The sequence below is a fragment of the Augochlora pura genome, chromosome 3 (genome assembly GCF_028453695.1).
Source record: "Augochlora pura isolate Apur16 chromosome 3, APUR_v2.2.1, whole genome shotgun sequence".
Lineage (NCBI taxonomy): Eukaryota > Metazoa > Arthropoda > Insecta > Hymenoptera > Halictidae > Augochlora > Augochlora pura.
This window is the reverse complement of record NC_135774.1, coordinates 31,285,088-31,305,400: the sequence shown is the minus strand read 5'-3', so window position 1 is coordinate 31,305,400 and position 20,313 is coordinate 31,285,088. Positions and strand designations below refer to the sequence as shown.

General features: G+C 45.8%; 1 protein-coding gene across 5 annotated transcripts in view; it reads right to left on the bottom strand.

Annotated features, from left to right (window-relative positions):
- Positions 1-20,313, bottom strand: part of Efa6 (Exchange factor for Arf 6) — a 61,134-nt gene that overhangs the window by 1,653 nt on the left and 39,168 nt on the right. For 3 of the 5 annotated variants that reach the window (XM_078197149.1, XM_078197152.1, XM_078197150.1), the window contains exons 3-13: positions 18,321-18,374; positions 9,649-10,018; positions 7,924-9,109; positions 7,412-7,644; positions 7,122-7,315; positions 6,848-7,040; positions 6,593-6,762; positions 6,305-6,521; positions 6,009-6,153; positions 5,539-5,682; positions 1,290-4,986 (exon numbers count right to left, since the gene is read on the bottom strand). In XM_078197149.1, coding sequence (XP_078053275.1) covers positions 4,738-4,986; positions 5,539-5,682; positions 6,009-6,153; positions 6,305-6,521; positions 6,593-6,762; positions 6,848-7,040; positions 7,122-7,315; positions 7,412-7,644; positions 7,924-9,109; positions 9,649-10,018; positions 18,321-18,374 — 3,155 coding nt within the window. In that variant the 3' untranslated portion in view covers positions 1,290-4,737. The other 2 variants (XM_078197151.1, XM_078197153.1) reach the window with 2 other exon arrangements.

Below are 20,313 nucleotides of genomic sequence, written 5' to 3'. Positions count from 1 at the left end.
CTCTTTAGGCTTCCAAATCGTCAAATCATTTTATCAGCATCCAACATCAATAACTCCATTTCCATTTAATTTAATTGTAAAACATCGAAAAACAATATTTTATAGTATATTTAATTTTTATGACGACGCGTTCAATGGAGTTAATTATATTGGCGACTGAATGGTATCTGCATTCTAACTTTTCCGAGGTACGCGATGTTTATATACTTTCATCGATAAAAAATGAAATTAATTAGCGTCACTTTTTAAAAAAATCATGTTCAGAAGTTCGGGATCACTCGGATAACGAGAGTAATTTTTAATTAACGCCGACAATAAAATCGTAGAGATATTATATAACAAGCTGCAACATTAAATCGTTACCGTTTATTGTCAATAAATATAAGTTATCCTAAACTTTTGAACAGCATCATATCATAGTCTGTGTCTGTGTTTTATCAAAAGAGTTAAATATTCGACTATATGTTATAAATATGTTAAAGGGCAATTTTATAAGTTAAAATAGAACAAAAATTGAGTATAACAATGTTACAATTTTAGTTATATTTACAAGACATTAATAATTAAAATTTCTCTAATCCACCAATAGGTAATGAAAAAACAGAGCAGCAAAAACGCCGTGTGAGTTAGGAAAATAATTTAAAAGTAACTTGACAATTGAAACTTAATAGTTTAAGAATAAAATTTAATTTATCTCTTATTTTATTCTATAGAATGTCCCCTTAAAATTCTTACGACGTATAGCCGACTAACCGCGAGTCCTATATGTATAAGTAGACTTTTCTTTTAAGTATACAAGATATTTGAATTTCATAAACTTCTGCATACGAATAATTGTGATTAACGTGTGACAGTGGAATAATCATGCTTATATGTATAGTTTCGTCTGCAGCTGAAAACTTGGCAATAAAAAGTCAGCGTAGTGTAGGTACTCGATGTATTGAAATTAATCAAGAACCGTGTCCGGAGTGCATGCATTTCAACGGAATCGTGTTAATTAACTAAAACCTGCGGCCGATCGTGTTAATAATATGAAATTTTATCGTGCAACTAATTGTTACCTAAAATACCTGTCATCGAACATAAGTTCTACATGCAAACGGGTATACGGAACTTAAGAAGTGCATGCTATTAACTAGACACTAAATTGCATACCACATAACGGTGCGTTACATGCAATCTTAATGCAGGAAAAAAAGAGAAGTGAAGATGCGGTATATCTTACGTAAGTACCTACATGGTATCTGAAACACTGGGAATCGCATATGAAACTTTGTGGATCTATATAATCTGGAGACTGTTTATCTTTATTGCCATTAGCATTATATAGTTTATAATAATCATTATATTATCCACATATAATACAATTTTATGTACAAGGGGTCTAGTATACACTATGATTAGATGTAATGAACGACTTCTCGAGAACAATACAAAAGGATGATATATCAATAAAAAAATGGTAAAGAAGAATTCGAAGCAGCTATCTACAATTAAAATACAAAAGTAATGAAATATATATCTGTTAGCCTACGTTTAAATTAATAGTTTCTTAGATACTGAGCAGCAATATAATTTACAGGAACCATATCTAGATACGCTAATATTCGACTAGTTAACAAATTCTCTTAAATATCTGCTCTAGGAGGATGTCTGCAATTTATAATACAGAATCAATACAAAAAATCGCTAGGATGAACCTTGTTCAATGTAACCATCAATAAATGCAACTTTTGATTCATTCTTAAACTGAAAGGAGAAAAGAATTTAAGGTCCTAATATACTGGATTCCCAAGAATACAGCGTCGCTTTTTTTTTCTCTTATTAGATTCAGAATATTTTGGCATAAAACAATTATGTAATATTTACAAATGCTTTTGCATCAATGAACAAAATTGTCAAATGATTCGTAAAAATATAATTGACAAATATATGCAGCAGTACTAAGAAATATTTTGGATGATCCAATTCTATCAGTACGTTTTTCTATGTAAAACGTAAAAGCATCGTTGGCAAAAAAAGTATCGTTGAATTAATAAAGAACAATATGAAACGATGTAATACTTCATATCGGTAAAAACACTAAATTTGTCTTCTTTTTTACAGTTACAACGTTCGATAAAGCATTTGACTTATTACGTAATACTTTTATGCAAGAATATAATATTCGTATACATATACATATATTTGTATATATGTACACGGTATATACATACATGTATATATATATACGGTACTGTATAGTCGTTTCAGAAAGGCTAGAATAATTTCGATAAGTTGCTACTGTTATGCATCTAAACGTAATGTCAGAACAGTGATTAGAATAAGGTGAGGCCTACGTGAGTCTATCTGCGATATTTAATTTTTCATTCTCTTTACGTGAAACGAAAGATTCGATCTTTCACTTGTAATTTACTCTTCGTCAACTAAACTACTACCGAGAGTGAACGCTTTTTCTTCCCCTCGTTCACGTATCAACCAATTTACAGAACACAAGACACCGCGATCACAGAGAAACGTACACGACCAAAAAATGGTTCCCGTTGTCCCAAATAGTGGTTGTTACTTTTTTTTCTTTTCGTCGGGTCGCAACACATATTATAGAAATCGAGGACGCAGATCAAATAGAATTATTCGCGAAAATACACCAAATATAAAAATATATAGTACATTTACAGTTGTAAAATGGCTGATACACAGTTATACCGTGTGATAATTAGCGTATAACATATTTAGGATGACAGAGTTCATCGGTAAACGATACAAAATCTAAACAAGCAACATGATGCATTGTTAGAATATCATAATTAACAAAAATCGACACCCAGCAGTAGGTTACCCAGCTGTTATAATTAACAAGAAGGAAATATGTGACACGATTCGCACTCAGTCATTTTGACATAATCATTAAAAAGCAAACAGACAGTGCAACCTACTACGCGTGTCCACCGTGTCTTTGCATTGTTCTTTCTAAAGGTACAAGAGTCTCAAAAATCGCATCACTTAATCCTACACGTAAAGTCTAATGTTACAAAGTATAAATTATATAATAAATGGATCTGAATGTATTAGAACCGCTAACATCGAGGGATTTCTAACAGTTCAGAAACGAAAAATTGACTGCCATCCTAAATGTGTTAAATGTACACGTATTATATTTATTTTCTCCAGGCTCAACTTCAGCAACACAGCTGTACTCTTATCCCGTAGCGCAATTACCTTCGTTGTAAACTAACAATCAAAACCGAAACATCAGAACACACGCTGAACCCTTTCGACAAGACTTCTTCAAATTCTTCTGACTTCGACCGAATGTACTTTCAGATAATTCGACTGCAGGTACTATAAACACGCTTTTTCAACGATCCTCAGTTCAATGATCTCGATAACCGTTAAATAAACATTTAACAATAAACATAATTCACTTTTCGTATAGGTCGTATAAATTTTGAGAACTATCACTTTCGTCGCTTGCGACGTAACACCTCGACGCCCGGCGTTGGCAGCCTATTTATACCCTAAAACCGTCCGCATGGAAATTGCATTTTTGCCGACAATGTTGGTCTAAGTTCGCGGATGACACTGACAAATCATGTCGGAAAGCTTGGTTCACGGAAACGCCAAATAACAGTCCATCGAATTTCTTAAAGTAGGCAAGAGAAGCAGATGTTACGTTACAACCACCAATCGCAACATGAACTAGTCCCGACGATGAGTAATGTTAGAAAATGTTAGCAGCGAATTCAAAAGCAGAAACCAGAAGCATGAAGGTATGCCTGAATAAGACATTTCGTGTGAAGACAGACACAGTTTGGTATAGTAACAAAGTCCCGCACGATTTCTCCGTTATATATTATTATGCGATCTAATGATTTTACAACTTTTTCACCGACACAATCATATTTACTATACAGCTATTCTCTTATTACACAAAAAAGTAGATTAAATTTCACGTTACATTTAAGAAAGACCGGTCCAATCGCGCGTGACACAGTACTTGTCGTGTTCACGAACGCTCTTACGCGTTTCGTATCATCGTTTTGTACAGGTAGAGGAGTCTTATACGGAGATTAATTGAACAATATAGTCACTGTTGTCCGTTCTTTGCAGCGTTCACCGATCCGGGTATTAGAATTGTTCTATACTTAAACTGGTCTTATCTTCAGTCAAGGCACGAGTCTGAGTCGGGCCTTGTCAAGTCTTTGGTAAATCTTTAACAATCTACTAGATATAATTAGTGAATCATTTACACTATACTGAGTTAGGCGTGAACCCTGACCCAACCACCAGTTAGTTGAACCGGTCTCGAGTATGCGCTTAGGACAGCAGCTTTCTTCCTGTTCAAATGTTTTTATACAATGAATTCTTATAAAAAATAATGATACTTGAGCGACGACGTGTCAATTGACTACAAAGAAACGATCGAACGTAATCTCGACACCGAAGAACAGTTCCGCGAAGACATTTTTCTCAAACAAAAAAAATTGCTGCTGTGCTAATAGCGCCGCGTACGAATGCTACACCACTACCGGTTTGAATGGCCGCCGATAAATCATGATTAAATATATTAAAAGAGAATGGGTGAGTACACGGTACGGTACAGTACTTAACAAGTGATGTGTCGAATACATCGTTAGGTTTTTTTCGTTAATACGTCTTCCAAATTTCAGCTGTTGCTTCTGCCTGCTTAAGCAGGTCAGACTAGACCACACATGCTGAAAAGACACCCATCACACGTCAACCAATGTCCCCGCCGTAGTCCTGATCGTTTAGCAGATTACGGTTGTAAATGGCAGCCCTGTAACTGTACCTATTTATGGCGGGTCGATCGGGAACAGGCGGCGGTACTAACGACACATCTGAATTCAGCAGAGCGCCGCTCCCTTCGTCTACTTCGCCGATACTGCTCTCCACCAACGACGGCTCGACTTCTGTAAATGCTAGCCTAGACCGTAGCAAGTACGCGTATGTCTTGTACCTCTTCAACTGTAAATCAGAAGACACACAAATTAATTAACGATTCAATTTTCACGTACTATCTGTTTTAGTAACGACACCCTGTTCGCAGCTTAATGGCTGTCGAGAGTTAAGGGGTAATGTAACGACCACGATCAACGGACATTCAGTTGCAATGCAGATCTAACTAGCAAGAATCCCAGCTGTATTATGAACATAATTACTGAAACAATTATTTGAATCCCGCTCGCTCCATTTCTCTTATCCCCTAGGTCTCAACACAAATGACGTTTAATAGCTGCTCAAACCTTGAAAGCATCGTTGAAATATAAGGATAGAAAATGTCAAGTGGAGTAGCAGTACTCCAACCTGGAGAAGTATAGAAAAACTGTAATTAAAGCAGTATGCCTCGCCCACGGAGTTATCAGACACCCCGACTTGGCTCGGACTGTTCTCAATTCATAACTCCGCCCTAGACTGTATCCGGTTTAATGGTTTCATGCCATGAGCAATGACTACTTCGGGCTGTGATTAAAACGAGGCGTGATATTGTTTGCTAGCATTACCAGCGTTCATAGTTACCTCGTGATGCAAGTAGGAATCCTTTTCCTTATAGTTTTGTACAGTGAGAGCTTTCGCTCCTCTTTCAGGTGGATGCCGTCTGTGCTCTTCCAGCTCGGCTTCTAACTTATTAACCCTTTCCTCGTGGTCCCGTAACTGTTCTCTCTAAGAACACGAGCAAAAATCCAAGAAACTGTCAGTTGTTAAACACTTGGGAGAGCAAACACGCGAATACAGATGGTGGCAGTTACACGCATATACTACTGATTCTGTATTGATGCTTCTAATCTCGTGTCCGAAAGGGATAATCTCATTTTGTCAATGGCTGTATTCCGTTTTGAAGATATGAGAACTTAGAGAACGAAGTTGGCTTCAGGGATAGTAGAGGAAGGCTTGTAAATAAAGAAACAACGGAGACAGATTATATTCGTTGCTTGGACGAGGTGAGAAAGACGGTCTCTTAACGTTCTGTAGCGCGTGACATTACTCACAGGAGAGAGTTTCGTGTGGCTGCAGGGTAGCAGTGGACGCTGGAATTTTCGTTGGGAACCCACGGCCCCAGCTAACGGTTGACAGGAGAAACTGGCGCACACGAAATTGATAGTGTCGATCCACGACTGCAGTTCTTTGGAATCACTGGAAACAACGTGGCTCTTGAAATACATTCGCAAAAAGTATATAGGCTGTCTCTACTCCTTCAATGAAAACAATAGACAGCAAGAAGAAACTCGGTCAAACACTTTCGAGAGAAATGTAATTATGTAATAATACAGTATTATTAATTTACCTCGTTTGGAAGAGATATTCTGCTTGATCGGCAGTCTGTAACCTGAAGACATGTTGCTTTTTCGTATAGTCCGACGCCTTTGTGGCCAATGCGTGATGGATACGTATCGCATTGTGCAAACTATCATTGCGGAAGCCATGCTCGTCTTTGTGCAAATATAATACAAGTTCTCGCAATGTACAATAATACATTTTCCAGCCTCGTTTACCGAACGGAGCTGAAACAAGTCGTAGAATTTATGTTCGGATTGTTCGTTGTCAAATCCTTACAGGGTATAATTGCAATTACTTTTCTTTCCATTGGAATCGAAGCAACATTTCCGCATAACGTAACCCTTCTTAAACTCCGTAGCACCCGTAACATTTGGCACGTCGAGGAACGGATTCCCGGTCCCAGGCATCACTGGACCATCGCCCTGTTGAATCACCTGGTTCGCAGCTTCATCCCCTTCTTCGTCCCTGAATAACAGCGACATAATTAGCAATAAAACTCGCGGATGCAAGACGGGTTCGAAGCAGCAGCGCAGTTACTGAATCGACTTACAAGGCCCATTCCAAGGGGATCGATTTGATGGCGTTGTAAAGCTGCTTTAGCACCTCCCTAGGGAAATTATCGCCATCGTTCAGTTCCGAGAGGTTCTCTATAAATTCGTTACACGACATCTTCCTGCCGATATTTTGACCATGGAGGTCCGTGTTGAGCAGCATTATGGCGCAAGTTAGCGTGTGAACAGCGTCTGAAAAGGCGATAGACGGCCAACGATTATTCGAGGCGGCCCTTTTCCCGATCTCTGTCACACGATCCGGGGAAGACTTACCCTGAGAGTTGAAGGCGCCAGGGTTACAATCGAGAAACCTCTTGGAGAAATGTACAAGAACCCTTTCCCTTTCCTGGGTCTCCCCCGTTAAAGAGAACTGGGCAAGGAACTTTCTGAGAGCCACGTCCAGCGAGTCCCGTTCGAAGTTGAAGTATCTCAAGTATTCTTCGGCTACCGCTCTACTAAAGTCGTTGCTGGAACCGAGAAAGGAGGAATCCGAGTTAGGGGATTGCTTAAAGCCTCGCGGAGCATGTGCGCCTCGAACTATGGTTCCGGCGTGTGTCCCATACTTTTTGCTAAGGTGTCTAGAGACGTCAGACTTTTTGAAACCGTCCAACGAGTATAGCCTCTTGGCCAGTCGAACCGCCGACGGGAGGTCCACCGCTTTCGGACTGTAATGGAAGCTGTGCAAACTTTCGATGTCGCTCTCCTCGTCCGCTGATTGAGGCGGCGACGTGCCGTGCTTGTCGTCGAAGATGCCGATATTCAGCGCCTCCTTCTCGTCCTCGCTCTCCTTCAGCTCCTGAAACGAACGTCAAAGAATCAAACATGTTTCCCCGCGACTCGCCAAAGTCAGCAAAGTCCAGCTGAAAAACGATATTTGTTGGACGCGAGCAAATCGACGGAATAGGCGTGGTCGCGAGCACCCTGTGGGCGGTGCAGCGTGGAGCGGGCGTGGCGAACAGTGCGCGGTGGGCACGTTCCGAGTCTATATCGAGGGAGTAAATGTCTTGTGTCCTCGAGGAGCGAATCAAATTTTGCGGCGAGGATAGTTTGGACAGTTAAAAATAAAAAGGAATACCTGATATCCAACAAACTCGGGCGTAACGTTCCCGCCAGAGGATCGTTGCACCGTGTTTTGGGCGGTCGAGGTGGGCACTAGGTCGGAATTGGTAGGGTTTCCGCGTCGCCTGTTCTGCCTGGGACTGGTGTTCCTGGCGGTGGGAGCATCCTTGTCGGGCCCCTTGACCTGTATCACTATCCTGTGCTCGGAACTGTCCTGGCCGGACGAGTAACTGGTGGGCGTGGTCGCGGCGGTCTTGAGCCGTCTCTGGGGCGGTTCGCTGGCCAGAATCGTCGAGTCACTGTCACTCGGATCACTGACCATCATATCGCGAGCACTGAGAATGTCCATAGTCTCCTCGTCGTTGTAGTCGGGACTGGACATGTTGCTGATGGCCTCGGACTGGCTGAGGTCACCGTTGGTGGGATGAAGGCCGGAGGCCGAGGAGGTGGTCCCGTCGCCGGAGGGGCCCAGGGCGGTGGCGGTGGTGCCCGTGGGAACCGGCGGTGGGAACCTACGGGACCCAGAATTGGAGGACATGACGGAGGACGAGACCGAGGTAGGGGAGGCTGGCGATAAGGATCTCTGAGGACTAGTGCCCTCCGTCGAGGAGCTACTCGACGAGGATTGGGACGAGCTGCCGTTCTGGCAGCACGAGGTGCGCTCCGAGGCGGACGGCGAGCTGACCGGCGCGTTGTACGTCCAGACGATCCGCTCGCTGGACAGGCCCTGGCCGCTGTCCGGCCGCGTGTCCAACAGGGTGTTCAGGCTGGACGTGACGTCGTCGTCGATGTCAATGTCGACCGCGCTCATCGCCGGGTCCTTTTGGAATTGCAAGTGGTCCTCGGAGCGCGAGGTGCGCACGAAGCCGCTCGAGTAGCCGAAACTCGCGGCGTTCGGCTTGCTAGCGTCGCTCTGGCCCGGGCACTGGCCGCTCTCGCGTTTGCTGATCCCGACCGGCGAGGTGCTGGCCGAATTCGAGCCGGTGCACTTGTAAGCACGGTGGTGGCCCAGCATCTCGTTAGGACTGGTAGGTACCGAGTTATGATGGTGGTGATTGTGGTGATTATGGTGATGGTGGGTGTGATGATTGTTGTACCTCAGCGAGTCGACCTTCTTCTGGTGCTTCGGCAAGAGACCGCTGCTCTGCTGCGTTCGCGACAGATTCAGCATCAGGTCACCGGTCATCATGTAGGCTTCGAACCTGCGTCACAACACTCCTTTTTTACACCCTCTCCCTCTTTCTTTCATTCCCTCTGCTAATTTTTGCGGACGCAGCGAAGAATCCGCACCCGAGTTTCATTCCCAGCAACGGTCGTTCGAAATCGTTGCGTGCCAGCTGTTCGACCGCTAGTCTAATAATCGTCTCGTACGCTAGCCAAACGAAGACCAAACGAGCGCCTCGATTGCACCCCGACCCGAGAATGAGACCTCACGACATTCGACACGGCCGGTCCAACAGCTTGCACGCGCCTATCGTCCGCAAAAGGGTCGACTCGTTCGTTCATTTTCTAACATCTAGGTAATTGGAGAGACTCTAAGTTCGATTAACGTTGCAGGTACACTCGGAGACCTGAAATTTGATCTCCGCTAGAAGCTGGAAGCGCTACTCGGAGAAACTTCTCGGCTAAGAAAATCTATTTCGCCGTCGAATCGAGTACGCCCGGAGGGCGACGCGAAGCGAAAACGAAGCTTCGCTTTGGCATCGAGTTCATGTGATCCTGCCGATAGACGGCGACGTACCTAGGCGTATTATTCTGTCTGGCGAACTTCTCTCCAGACAGAGGCTTCCATTGGGCCCGCTCCTCCTCTTTGAAGCTGTCGATCGGCTGGAACAGCGCTTCCAGCTCGGAGGAATCGGAAGCGTCGCTGTAGGAACCGTTGCTTCTCGTCGTGTACTGCGTCGCGCCGGTCGGCTCTTGGGGCGACCCTCCGGGCAGCTCCGGCGTCCCGGTTTTCCGCGCGTCCGAGTCCTCACCATTTCCCGAGGATATGGTCAGGGGATTGTTCGCGATGGTCGCCGCCTCGTGGGAGATCTTCGAGTTGTCCGTCTCGTCGCATGCCGGCTGTCCAGGCGATAACAGGCGACGCACGTGCGCTTTTATTGCGGGATCTGCAGAAACAACAGAGCTATCTTATCTGCGGCTCGGTCAACGTCGTTCTTCTGTGTTTGCAGGCTCTAGGAAACGACCGTTTTGGGTGCTGTTATATACGGCGGTATCTGATCGCGATAAGCAGTATCTCGAGAGGAAAGTTGACCTGTTGATCTGTCACAATTACTCTCGCCGGTGTTGAGTCAGGGAGATACCGAGCTGCGAATAGCGAAAGTCATTGAAACTCTGACTAATTGCGAATGTTACGCGAGAGAGAGAGATACTTGGCAAAGCCGTCTCCAGATTTGCGAAATGTATTCGCTTCTTGCGACCGACCTATTCTAGTTTCAACGAGGAAGATTAGAAACGTTGAGTCAACTGAGAAGAAAAGCTCGGGAAAATCATTGGACGCTGCAGCTTCGAGGAGACTATTGCGAGGAAACTCTGAAGTGTTTCAAAGGATTATTAAACAAAGCTCTGCGCAACAAATATAATATATTGCGCTGCCACGTTATCCTAACAAACACGGTGAAGAAAATCGGTCCGAGTGTGTAGAAAGGAATCTCATTTCGCTCGTTTCTACTGGCTGTCGAATTGCTAATAAAAACGTAAGCAGCCGAGGGATAGCTTTCTTTCAGAGTTTTATTTGCCGAGCTAGAAAACCCAGTCAATGACCGAAGATATGAAGGAGTACAGAAGCTTTCTTGCAGGTCGCTGTCTACTTCCGGTGCTTACCCTCGCAATCTGTGGAACGAATACTAATTGATTTACCTTTCATTCGGTGTTATTGCTGTAAAACGTTTCTCCTGCCAACAGCCTGTTCCGTAAGAAAGTCTCGCTACTGGTAATATATTACTAGGAGTAAATATTGGGTTCACCAAAAAATTCGCACGCTTTTTGACGGATCAAAGAGAAGATTTACATTGTCAAGAAGATCAACTACGTTCCGGGCGTCCAATTAAATTTGACGAAAAGATGTTTGAAAGTTTGAGATCACCTGGACGCAAGTAGCTTTTTAAATAGGTTATAGCAAGCGGCAAGAGTTTATGGGACGACCCGAGAGAAGATTGCGATTGCCAATAAACGGGCATTGGAGAATTTGCTTCCGGCGTGGCGACGATGCTGAGGCAAGGCGTCGAAGCGTATTTTCCGCGCGACAAAAGTCTTCCGGAGAGCCGCAGAGGGCATCGGAGGAGATTCTGGCATCCTCGTTTTCGCGGAGCATAATCTGGTCTCGCGTCGCGTCGCGTGGCGTCGCCCGGTTCCGCTCGGCGCGAGCGTGCTCGCGTATTTCCAGCCGGCTGAAGGCAGTAACTGGGACAGGTCTTTCCGTTCCGAGGGAAGTCTGATTAAAAAGCCGCGGCTGCTTCGTTTCTCCGCGTCGTGGCGCGGCGAGAAAATTTATTGCCGGCTCGTGGAGGACTTCAAAGCCGGTCGCAGCGGCGCCAAAGGAAAGTTTCCGCGGCGAGGGGCCACGCTGGGCAGGGTGTGTGTGTCCGCGCCGGGCACCGAGGGAAAAACGGCCGGCCTGGATGACACGGGAAAATAAGTTCGATTCCCAGGGGGGTGGCCGGCCACGGGGACGAGGGATTTACGAGCGACGGACAACCGCCGTCGCGGAGAAGTCACCCTTAAATAATTCAGGCGCGGCGAACACCGCGGAATCCCGTTGTTCAACGGCCATAGAGGACAACGGGCGACCCGTTCACGGTTACTTTACCCTCCGAGCACCGGACAATGACGACTTTATGATCTCAAGACGTTGGGAATGTCCAGTTGTCTCGACGCGACGGCCCCGCTTTCACGGACGCGTGAATTTTACGGATTCTTCCGACCCCTATTTTCCCTAGACATTCCTAAGAATTACGCCCTTCGCAGAGTTGTACACTCGCAAGGTTCACCCGCTTCGTTAGACTCGGTAGTGGACGTTCCTAGGGGTTGAGGACTGCGAACATCGCAGGGTAAATATCTACACCTATCTCTGACTTTTAAACAGCTTTGACATCTCAGAGTGGTCCTAAGAAAAATAATTAACACCGTGGGCGGGTGACGCAAAGTTTTGATTAGCTTTCAAAATTCATTGCAGTGTGTCGGCCGTTCAGGATGCAGGAAGTACCACCTATTTTATCTTTCCAGCTTCAGTTTCTTTAATCAAGTTGGTAAAACGTACGGAAGTTCCCAAGAAACGATAACTATATACAAATTTCAGTAACCATTTCTAATTGTATTACCCGAGAAGATACAAGCATTAATAGTCCATTTACTATTTCAAAAATCTATCTTCCCAGACCGCAATAGTCATTTTCGCCGCGAATGCACAAAATCTGCAGACTAATCGTAACTATACTCGCGATAAATCGCAACGCTAAGTCAAAGTTCATTCAACTGAACTCAACTAATCTGTCGCGATGCTTTTACAAGAAGCAACGACACACGATCCTCGCGGATCGAGCAACTATACGCGCGCGTGTAAACACGCGAAACGAAGTCATGAATGAAGAATGGTCGCAGGTTCGATTCGCGAAGTACATAAGTTCGTCGCGAGGCATTCGGTGTATTATTGCACGGCCTGTACAATGATTCACGCGAGTAGATATTGAACTTGATCTTGGTTCTCTAGTAAAGCATCGATGTTCAGCCGGTGGTGAGTGAACTCCCGGCCGATCTAATGATAGAACGCACTGGACGCGTATAGGCGCTCTTGAACCTGATAGTAATAATAGAATTATGCGATAATAACCCGTAGAAAACACCATCGCGTCTGGCTCTGTGCATCTAAACGGCTCTCTCTCTCTCCCTCTCCCTCCCTCTCTCTCTCTTCTCTGTCGCCTTGGTCGGGGCCAAAGAGACGCCCGACGCACGTCGCTGTTCACGCGCGCTTGGATAAAAAAAAGGGAGAGAACGTCGAGGGGCCACGTAATTAACCGCACGAGCCAACGATCAAACGTTCAGATAACAAACAATTTTCTATTAGAGTGACTCATTGATTGCCGGGCGGTCTAGGAGAACGCGGGCATCTTTATTCCGGCTTCGATAATACACGCGCGCGCGTTTCCTCTGTCGTTTGATTAGTCGCGATTCAATTGCAAACTCCGATCTTGTGTACTCGGCTCGAGTGCCAATAGAACGCCGCGTTCGCACGTCTGCGAATTAAATTGCCCCGGGACGAGGAAGTTCGAATTTCCGCGTTCACGCGCCTTGGAAGTTAATTCGTCGAGGTTTTATTTTTCTAATAACCCGAAACATTCCATTATCTAACAATTACATTCGAGTTCGCTAATAGACGACAATGCATCTAAATAATGCAGCTCGGATGCCAGAATATTGTAAAAATAAATAAAGAAGTCTCTACTACAAAGCTGCCTAAAAACGGGATTGATAAATAATTAGACGCCTTGAAAAATGTATTACTTGGTGAACGAACGTAGAGTTAAATAAAATGATCGATATCACTCCAAGCTGTTTCATGCCGCGATATTATCACGAGAAGTTGTTACCGAAATCACGGACTAGTGATATTAATCAACCCGGAAACGCGAGCGCCAGGTCGCTTCGTTGATCATCAATTTCCTCCGTAACGAAATATCCGCGGCCAGAAACAAAGATTGAAGACTCCGATTAACAATGGGACGCAATTACCATTGGAACTTCATGCGATCCGAATTTACGACGAATATTATGTCGCTACGCAGAGATGATCTATTGCGTTCTCTAATTAGTCGAAATCGCGTCCGCAACGTCCGCGTTGCGCACATTTCGTTAAGCCAATATCGAATGATCCCTCTCCGATAATCGTTGCTAACAAATATGTAGTTGCGTTGCGGCGCGACGATTAAATAACGCCGCCCTCGCGGCGACTTAATGCGTCGAGGATGCGGTTAGGGGTGAGCCAGTTTATGAACAATTACAGAGATGTCTGGAAGATGGAAGAAAGAATGTTGAATGGAGGGTGTATCTCTATTATAAGAACAGAGCCCTACAGCCTGACTGCTAAACACACGATTCTAGAATAATATATGTAAAGGTTGGGTTTTTACTATGAGAGCAGAACCCTGCAATCTGACTGCTAGAATAGACGATTTTTGAGTCAGGTTAAAATGTAAAAAGTAAGCAACCCCCATTCCTTGGGGATGCCTTCACAATTGAAGCAAAAGGTGCAACCGACTTTCTGTTGGTCCTTTAGAGCAATGAATGTAAAAATGATGGTTCGACTGTCGCGAACGTAAAACTGCGTGCCTACCGATCCCAGATGGTCAGCGCTCGGACCCGAAATAATTAAGGTTTAAGGCCACATTTGGAAGCAATTATCGCAAGGCCGGGGATTTCCAGCAAACTGTCACAAACTAGCCGAGCCCCCTAATAAACGCAAATTCGTTTATGACCAGCGACGCAGCAAGTATAACTCTGCAACACATGGGACTATTGTTGGTGAGAGTTTGGTACGCGATTAGAAAGGTCTGGCACCGCGATATGGAATCAATTACCCGATCGATCAGACAGAGGAGTTCGATTCGCGACGGGCGTGTCGCGATCGCGATCGCGATCGAACCGAATCGAAAAATAAATCCGCGCAGGCGTTTTATTTGCACGGTCCGTTCGCATTCGATGCACGTTTTTCGAATCGATACGTCGCTTTCCCCGGATCTGTTCTCCGTAGACAAGTGAGAAAAGCCAATTAGCCGGCGTTCGGTCAATGAACGCTGCCGGAGGAAAGCCGATTAGCAAACCGACAATCAATAATATGTTAACTAGACGCGCCACGCCGCGCGCCATCGCATCTAAAGCGGCGAGCGAGCTCTCTTTCTCTCTTTCTCTCTCTCTCTCTCTCTCGCGCGCCATTTCCATGACAGAACGGACGATTTTTGTCGCGGTCGCCGCAACGGATTTGGTTCGCGATAATCGGCGGCGTTTCGCACGGCGCGACGCTTCCCCGTGCTCTACAATGATAACAGGAAGTATGGTCGCGCGCGATACGCGATCCGGAAATCGCGGAAGAATTTGATTTCGAAAGTGGGTCGATTACTTCGGCCTCGACGAGTCCGCCGTCCAGGATCCGCCTCTGTGAAAAATGACGAAGCTCGACGACGATTTGCTCCGGAAGGAATCAACTTCGAGAACGATTTAAATATCGTCTCGCATCGCGGATCATCAAACATTCGTAACTCTGAGAAACGATGTTCGCGACCCGGAAACCGTCCGCGTGTGAATCGAATCGAGACCCAGCGTGTGCCATTGTTAAAAGAAAACTTAAGAAAGCGATCGTAAACAGGAAAGTCGGACTTCTCTGAAGCCGGACGCGTGTCGGTTATCGCGACGAAACGTGGAAACAACCTGCGAAACGCTAATCAGAGGCGTGCCAATTCGTGTTCGTCGAAAAACGAAGGAATGCATACTAAATACTGCGTCAACGGTAACGAAATACGGAGGGAACATTATCCGGAAGAAAGTTGCCTTTCACGAACAACCAGCTGTGCAATCTATATTCAAAATAGCTCTTGTCTAATAAAACAGTGCAGAGAATACACCGTATATTCTACGTCCGTGAAAACTGTGTCAAATTCGTCGAACGATTTTTAGAAACCATCGAAAACCAGCGGCAACTTTATATAGCACTTCCTCAACAGTTTCAGTCACTGATTGTTTATAAATTCCAGGGATTTATGAGAAAGATGAGTCGAGATTAATAACGAGGCGAAACATCGATCAAATGTAAATCGGAAGAAGAAATCCAACAGGCAAAGGTGGTGACCGATGATCGGAATCGGTTTAACAATATTCCTAAATTCGTCACAATTTTGTACTTTCCGTAGAATCGATTTATTTAGAATGCTTAATATCTACTGAATAATTCGAGAGAGCACGAATCAAATAGAAACGTGTTCCACTTGACAGAGGTTCCATGTTCGCGATAACGCAAATCAAGGAAATAATTAAGGACGAAACAGTCGTAATCACCGTAGCTCCGAGAGACGCAATAGTGCAAAGGGGTTAATGTAGCCAAAGACGGAACCTTCTATATTGCTGTCCACAATGAAGGCAGAGAACGCTTGCACGAAGATCCGCAGCCCGGTCATTATAATTGCTCGAAAGCTCCAGGATCGATAAGCAGTGCGATTGTATCGTCGACCGAGGATCGAGAACGTCATCGAAACGAGGAGGAATCCTGGCGAGATTTTCGCGGAAATACGCGAGGGTTGCACACGGGTCGCGCGGCGCCGCGTTCGAATCGCAGCGAGATGATCGCGATCCCCCGGCCTCCGGCCCGGATCGGACCTGACTGACGGCGTCGGATTACGTCGTCGAGCCGGACTGGCCCGTTCGTTAAACTAGATCGTGTGTAATTATTTAAAGGGGTCGTCGCGTTGTTGAACGCTGGGAAACACTTCATTAGGCGGGAGGGAGACAGACTGCAGCCGGGTACACGGGGGGAAGCCCCCCGGCGTCGTCGAATGAATTCAAGGTGCGCGTGCAGTGATAACGATAATCCGGTGTAAATCGGGCGGACACGACGGTTCTGTAAACCGCCGCTGTATCTGGCCTCGTACCGAGTTTACACGATGATTCCACTCACGCAACACGGTCAGCTGTCCACCGATACCGCACACCGTTCACCTATTTACCCTGCAACGGACGGCGTCGCGGCCCGCGCAAACTCTGTCGCTCCGACGGAATTGTTTAAACGACTTCGCAAACGCACTCGATCCCGATCCAAGCGATCCGATCGGATCCACGGTTTTTCGCGCCTATCTCTCCGACCAAACACACGCCGGACGTGTGGTTTCGATCGTGAGAACGCCGACCGATTCTCGCTTCTCGATTTATAATGGCAAACGTCTAAGAAAAATGTGGAAAATGCCGTCGAGGCGAACATAATAATAGCTCCGAAGAAAATAGAAAATAGATTAAGTGCGATAAGATAAAACGAACGTGAATAGTCACCGTAGCTGTGAAAAAACGACGAGACGTTGAGCAATAAAAACTCTATTAAAGATTTTTGCGACGAGAACGCGTATCGTTGCAGTGTGTCAGTCGATTTTGATATTTTCTTGCGTTAACGGTATCTAAACGAATATCGAACAGGTACATTTGTTAATGTAACGCGCAGCTGTCCGGTCGCCTAGCTCGCAGTAGCTTCGAAAGTTGCACATTATCGATTCTAGTCTTAACGGCGTCTTAGAAAGCGTCATGAATTCGTTTCCATATCAGCGACGTAATTGTACAATCAATTAGGTTTCGTTATGGCGTTAACCAACAGGTTATAAGGTTCGAAAAATATTCTCGTTTACAAGGGAAAGAAGTGCCGATACCGAGAAACGCGACGGAATGCTCTGACCGTTACGCGATAAGCTCGTTAAGCTGTCCATCGAAAAACCGGCTGAGAAATCCTCCACCTACGCGTGCGTTGATTGCACGACGTTTATCGATGGAATGCAAGCACCGTTAAGAATGCAAGGTACACCAGTTCGTCGTGTCCAATATTTCTTTCGATTTCCCTCTTCGTACTTTCACCGTTCACGGTGGTGCCGGCGATGGGCGCGAGCTGCTCGCGAACAAATTTTTGGAAATTCTCGACTACAGCGACGCGTTTTTAAAATCCTGAGATTCAGCTGGGATTTTAAGGAACGCTTTTTAGAATTTAGCGACTGCTATCGAGCAGTCGTTAAGCTTGCAACAATTAATACCGATCGACCGAAGAATATACAGCTTATTGAGCGCCTTTAAAAATTTTGGTGAAACGTTCCGGTTGAAATCCCGGGAAAATTAGCTTTGCCAACTCGGGTAACATTAAACAGCAGACATTAACGTCTGCACTTAGAGATCAGCTCCCCGGTGGATTAAACCGTATGAAAGCACCCCTCCGCCACGCGAAGCCTGCCGCGTATATAGGACGATCAAAAAGAAAAGCCGCCGCCGCGCCCTCCGCGATAAAACGATTCTGGAAATTATTCGCTCGCGATTCTATTTTCCGTAAAAATCGCGCCACGAGATTATGCAACGGAGGATCTGGCGCGTAAAGAAATTTCGTCTCGGGCAGCCCGTATGGAAAATGTATGCGGCGAGGGAAATCGTGTCCAACGAAATATAAAGAGGGGCCGAGAGAGAGTGAGAGGGAGCAGCTCGCCGGCGTCGGCAGGGGGTTAATGGCTGGTCGAAAGGTGTCGTCTTCGGTTCGACGGTAGACAAGGGACGCATCTCGTAATGGAGTTGACGGGATTATTTTTAGCCGGCCTGTAGGGCTGACGGGAGGCGGACGGAGTCGCGTGGACGGCTCAATGCCGGTCTTTACGCGAATAAAAGAATTTGCTGGCGCACTTCACTTACCCCTTCGTAGCTTCAGGGTGACGGGGTCCGACGAGAGCCGCAGACATTTCAGTACTGAAACAGAAAACGAGCCAGGGGAATGGAGAGAAGACGAAGAAGCAGCTAAAGCAGAAGCAGAAGAAGAAGAGAAGGAGGAGGAGGAGGAGGAGGAGGAAGAGAGCGAAGGGATGCGACCGCGAAAGAACCGGCCCCCGACCGACCAACCACCGCGGATGCGGCTGGAAAACCGACTGGAATGGGAATTATGTGGATCGAGGTGTCGCGTGCTCTTCACCAAGGAATTTCGTGACTCTTCTGCCGGCGTTGAGATAGGTCAGGCCGGTTACTGTCCTGGATTAAGGCGTTATTCTATTATGTAATTCCGCGGAACGAATTACTCGCCTGGGACTGCTTAATTGACTTTCCCCTGGCCAGCGATAATGCGGCCCGGAAGTTTACGAATTCCCCGGTTTTAGACAGTAATTATTATGGAAATTTCACGGCGCGCGTCACGGGTTTCATCGTCTGTTAGTAATGCGCCTGATTATTCTCCGGCGAACTTTATCCCGACAAGTTATTCGCGACGCCGAAGACGCGAATTCTCGCGCTTTCGTCAATTAACCGAGACGGAATTGGATTATTTCATTTTATACAAGCGGGCTTTGCTACGGATAAACTACGTCCGATCCACGATTCGCCACCTTGTAGATCGAGCCGTCAGATAAATTTCGAATGGCGTAATGTAACGATAGAAATGTAAATTGCAAATTATCCATCGATGAATACGAAAAACGATCGTTGGGAACGCCGAAGAACCCGCGGCGATTGTATTTCATGCGATTCCGGTTGTTTGCAATTTAAATGAATCGCCTTTTCTTTGCACATCGTGATTCCCGTGACAAATGGAGGATTGATAGATCGAAAGGTTATCAATTGAGCATGCAGGTTACGTAAGCCGTTCTCGGGCCGGCGGGGAACGGATCTCCGCGAAGATTCGCGTATTGTTTTGCTCACGTATGCGATGCTCCTTTGTGTTCTCCAATTCGATTTCGACGGCCATCCTCCGTTAATTAATATTGCTCGATGAGCTCGTTGATTCGATCGAGAAAAATGCGGAATTTCATTAGCCGGCAAAAGGCGATCGAGACGAAACGAGCATCGCATCGCGGAAATTATATCACGATCGCGAAAATGATTTTGAAAAATTTCATCTACATTGTGTTACGTGACTTTAATGCGCAGAGATTTCTGGCCGCGTCCATTAACTTTCGCTCGCGTCGGCTAAAAATTTCCTGCTTCGGATCCAGCAAAATCGACGTTGCTCCGCGTCGGTGCTGCGACGCGCTGGAATTCATTAATTTATATTCTATCAAAATTCTATTCAAATCTCCCGTGAAATTTCAAATTATAATTTCAGCAATATCGAAATGAAGAATATGAGGAGGCTGATTTTCGACCGGACGGCAATGAAACGTGTGAAAATAGGAACTTGACAATGGAATAAGAATTTGTCAACTCCGGGTCGAGATGGACCCGCCTTGAATATCAGTGGAACCGAAATGAATTGTTGCCTCCGATCGTGTCGAGCTCTTTTCGCGGAATGGCCTCGCGGCAGTTTAGCGCGTGCGACTCGCGAGAGATACCGCGGCCTGGCAAATATATCAATGGGTCCCGATAAATTGGACACTTGTCCGCGAATTATTGCCGCTTTTGTGCGACACGCGCCGCGATCCGGCGATCGCCGCCACGGAACTCGGTACACGTTTGCGGTTCCGCGTGCCGTTTTTCACGTCCGATCGGGACTTTTGATTGGCCTTCGGTAAAATCGGCCTCCTCTCGATTGGAGATTAAAGCATGAACGGGATCGACTTTCACCCGGCCGGGCCGCGAGCCGATTCCATTCTGTGAATCGATCGCGATTACAGGGATAAAACGGTAATTATGAGAAGGTTAATTGCAACGACCTGTCGAAATCTTGTTATCCGACGGGGAAATGATTTCATACGAGAAATAT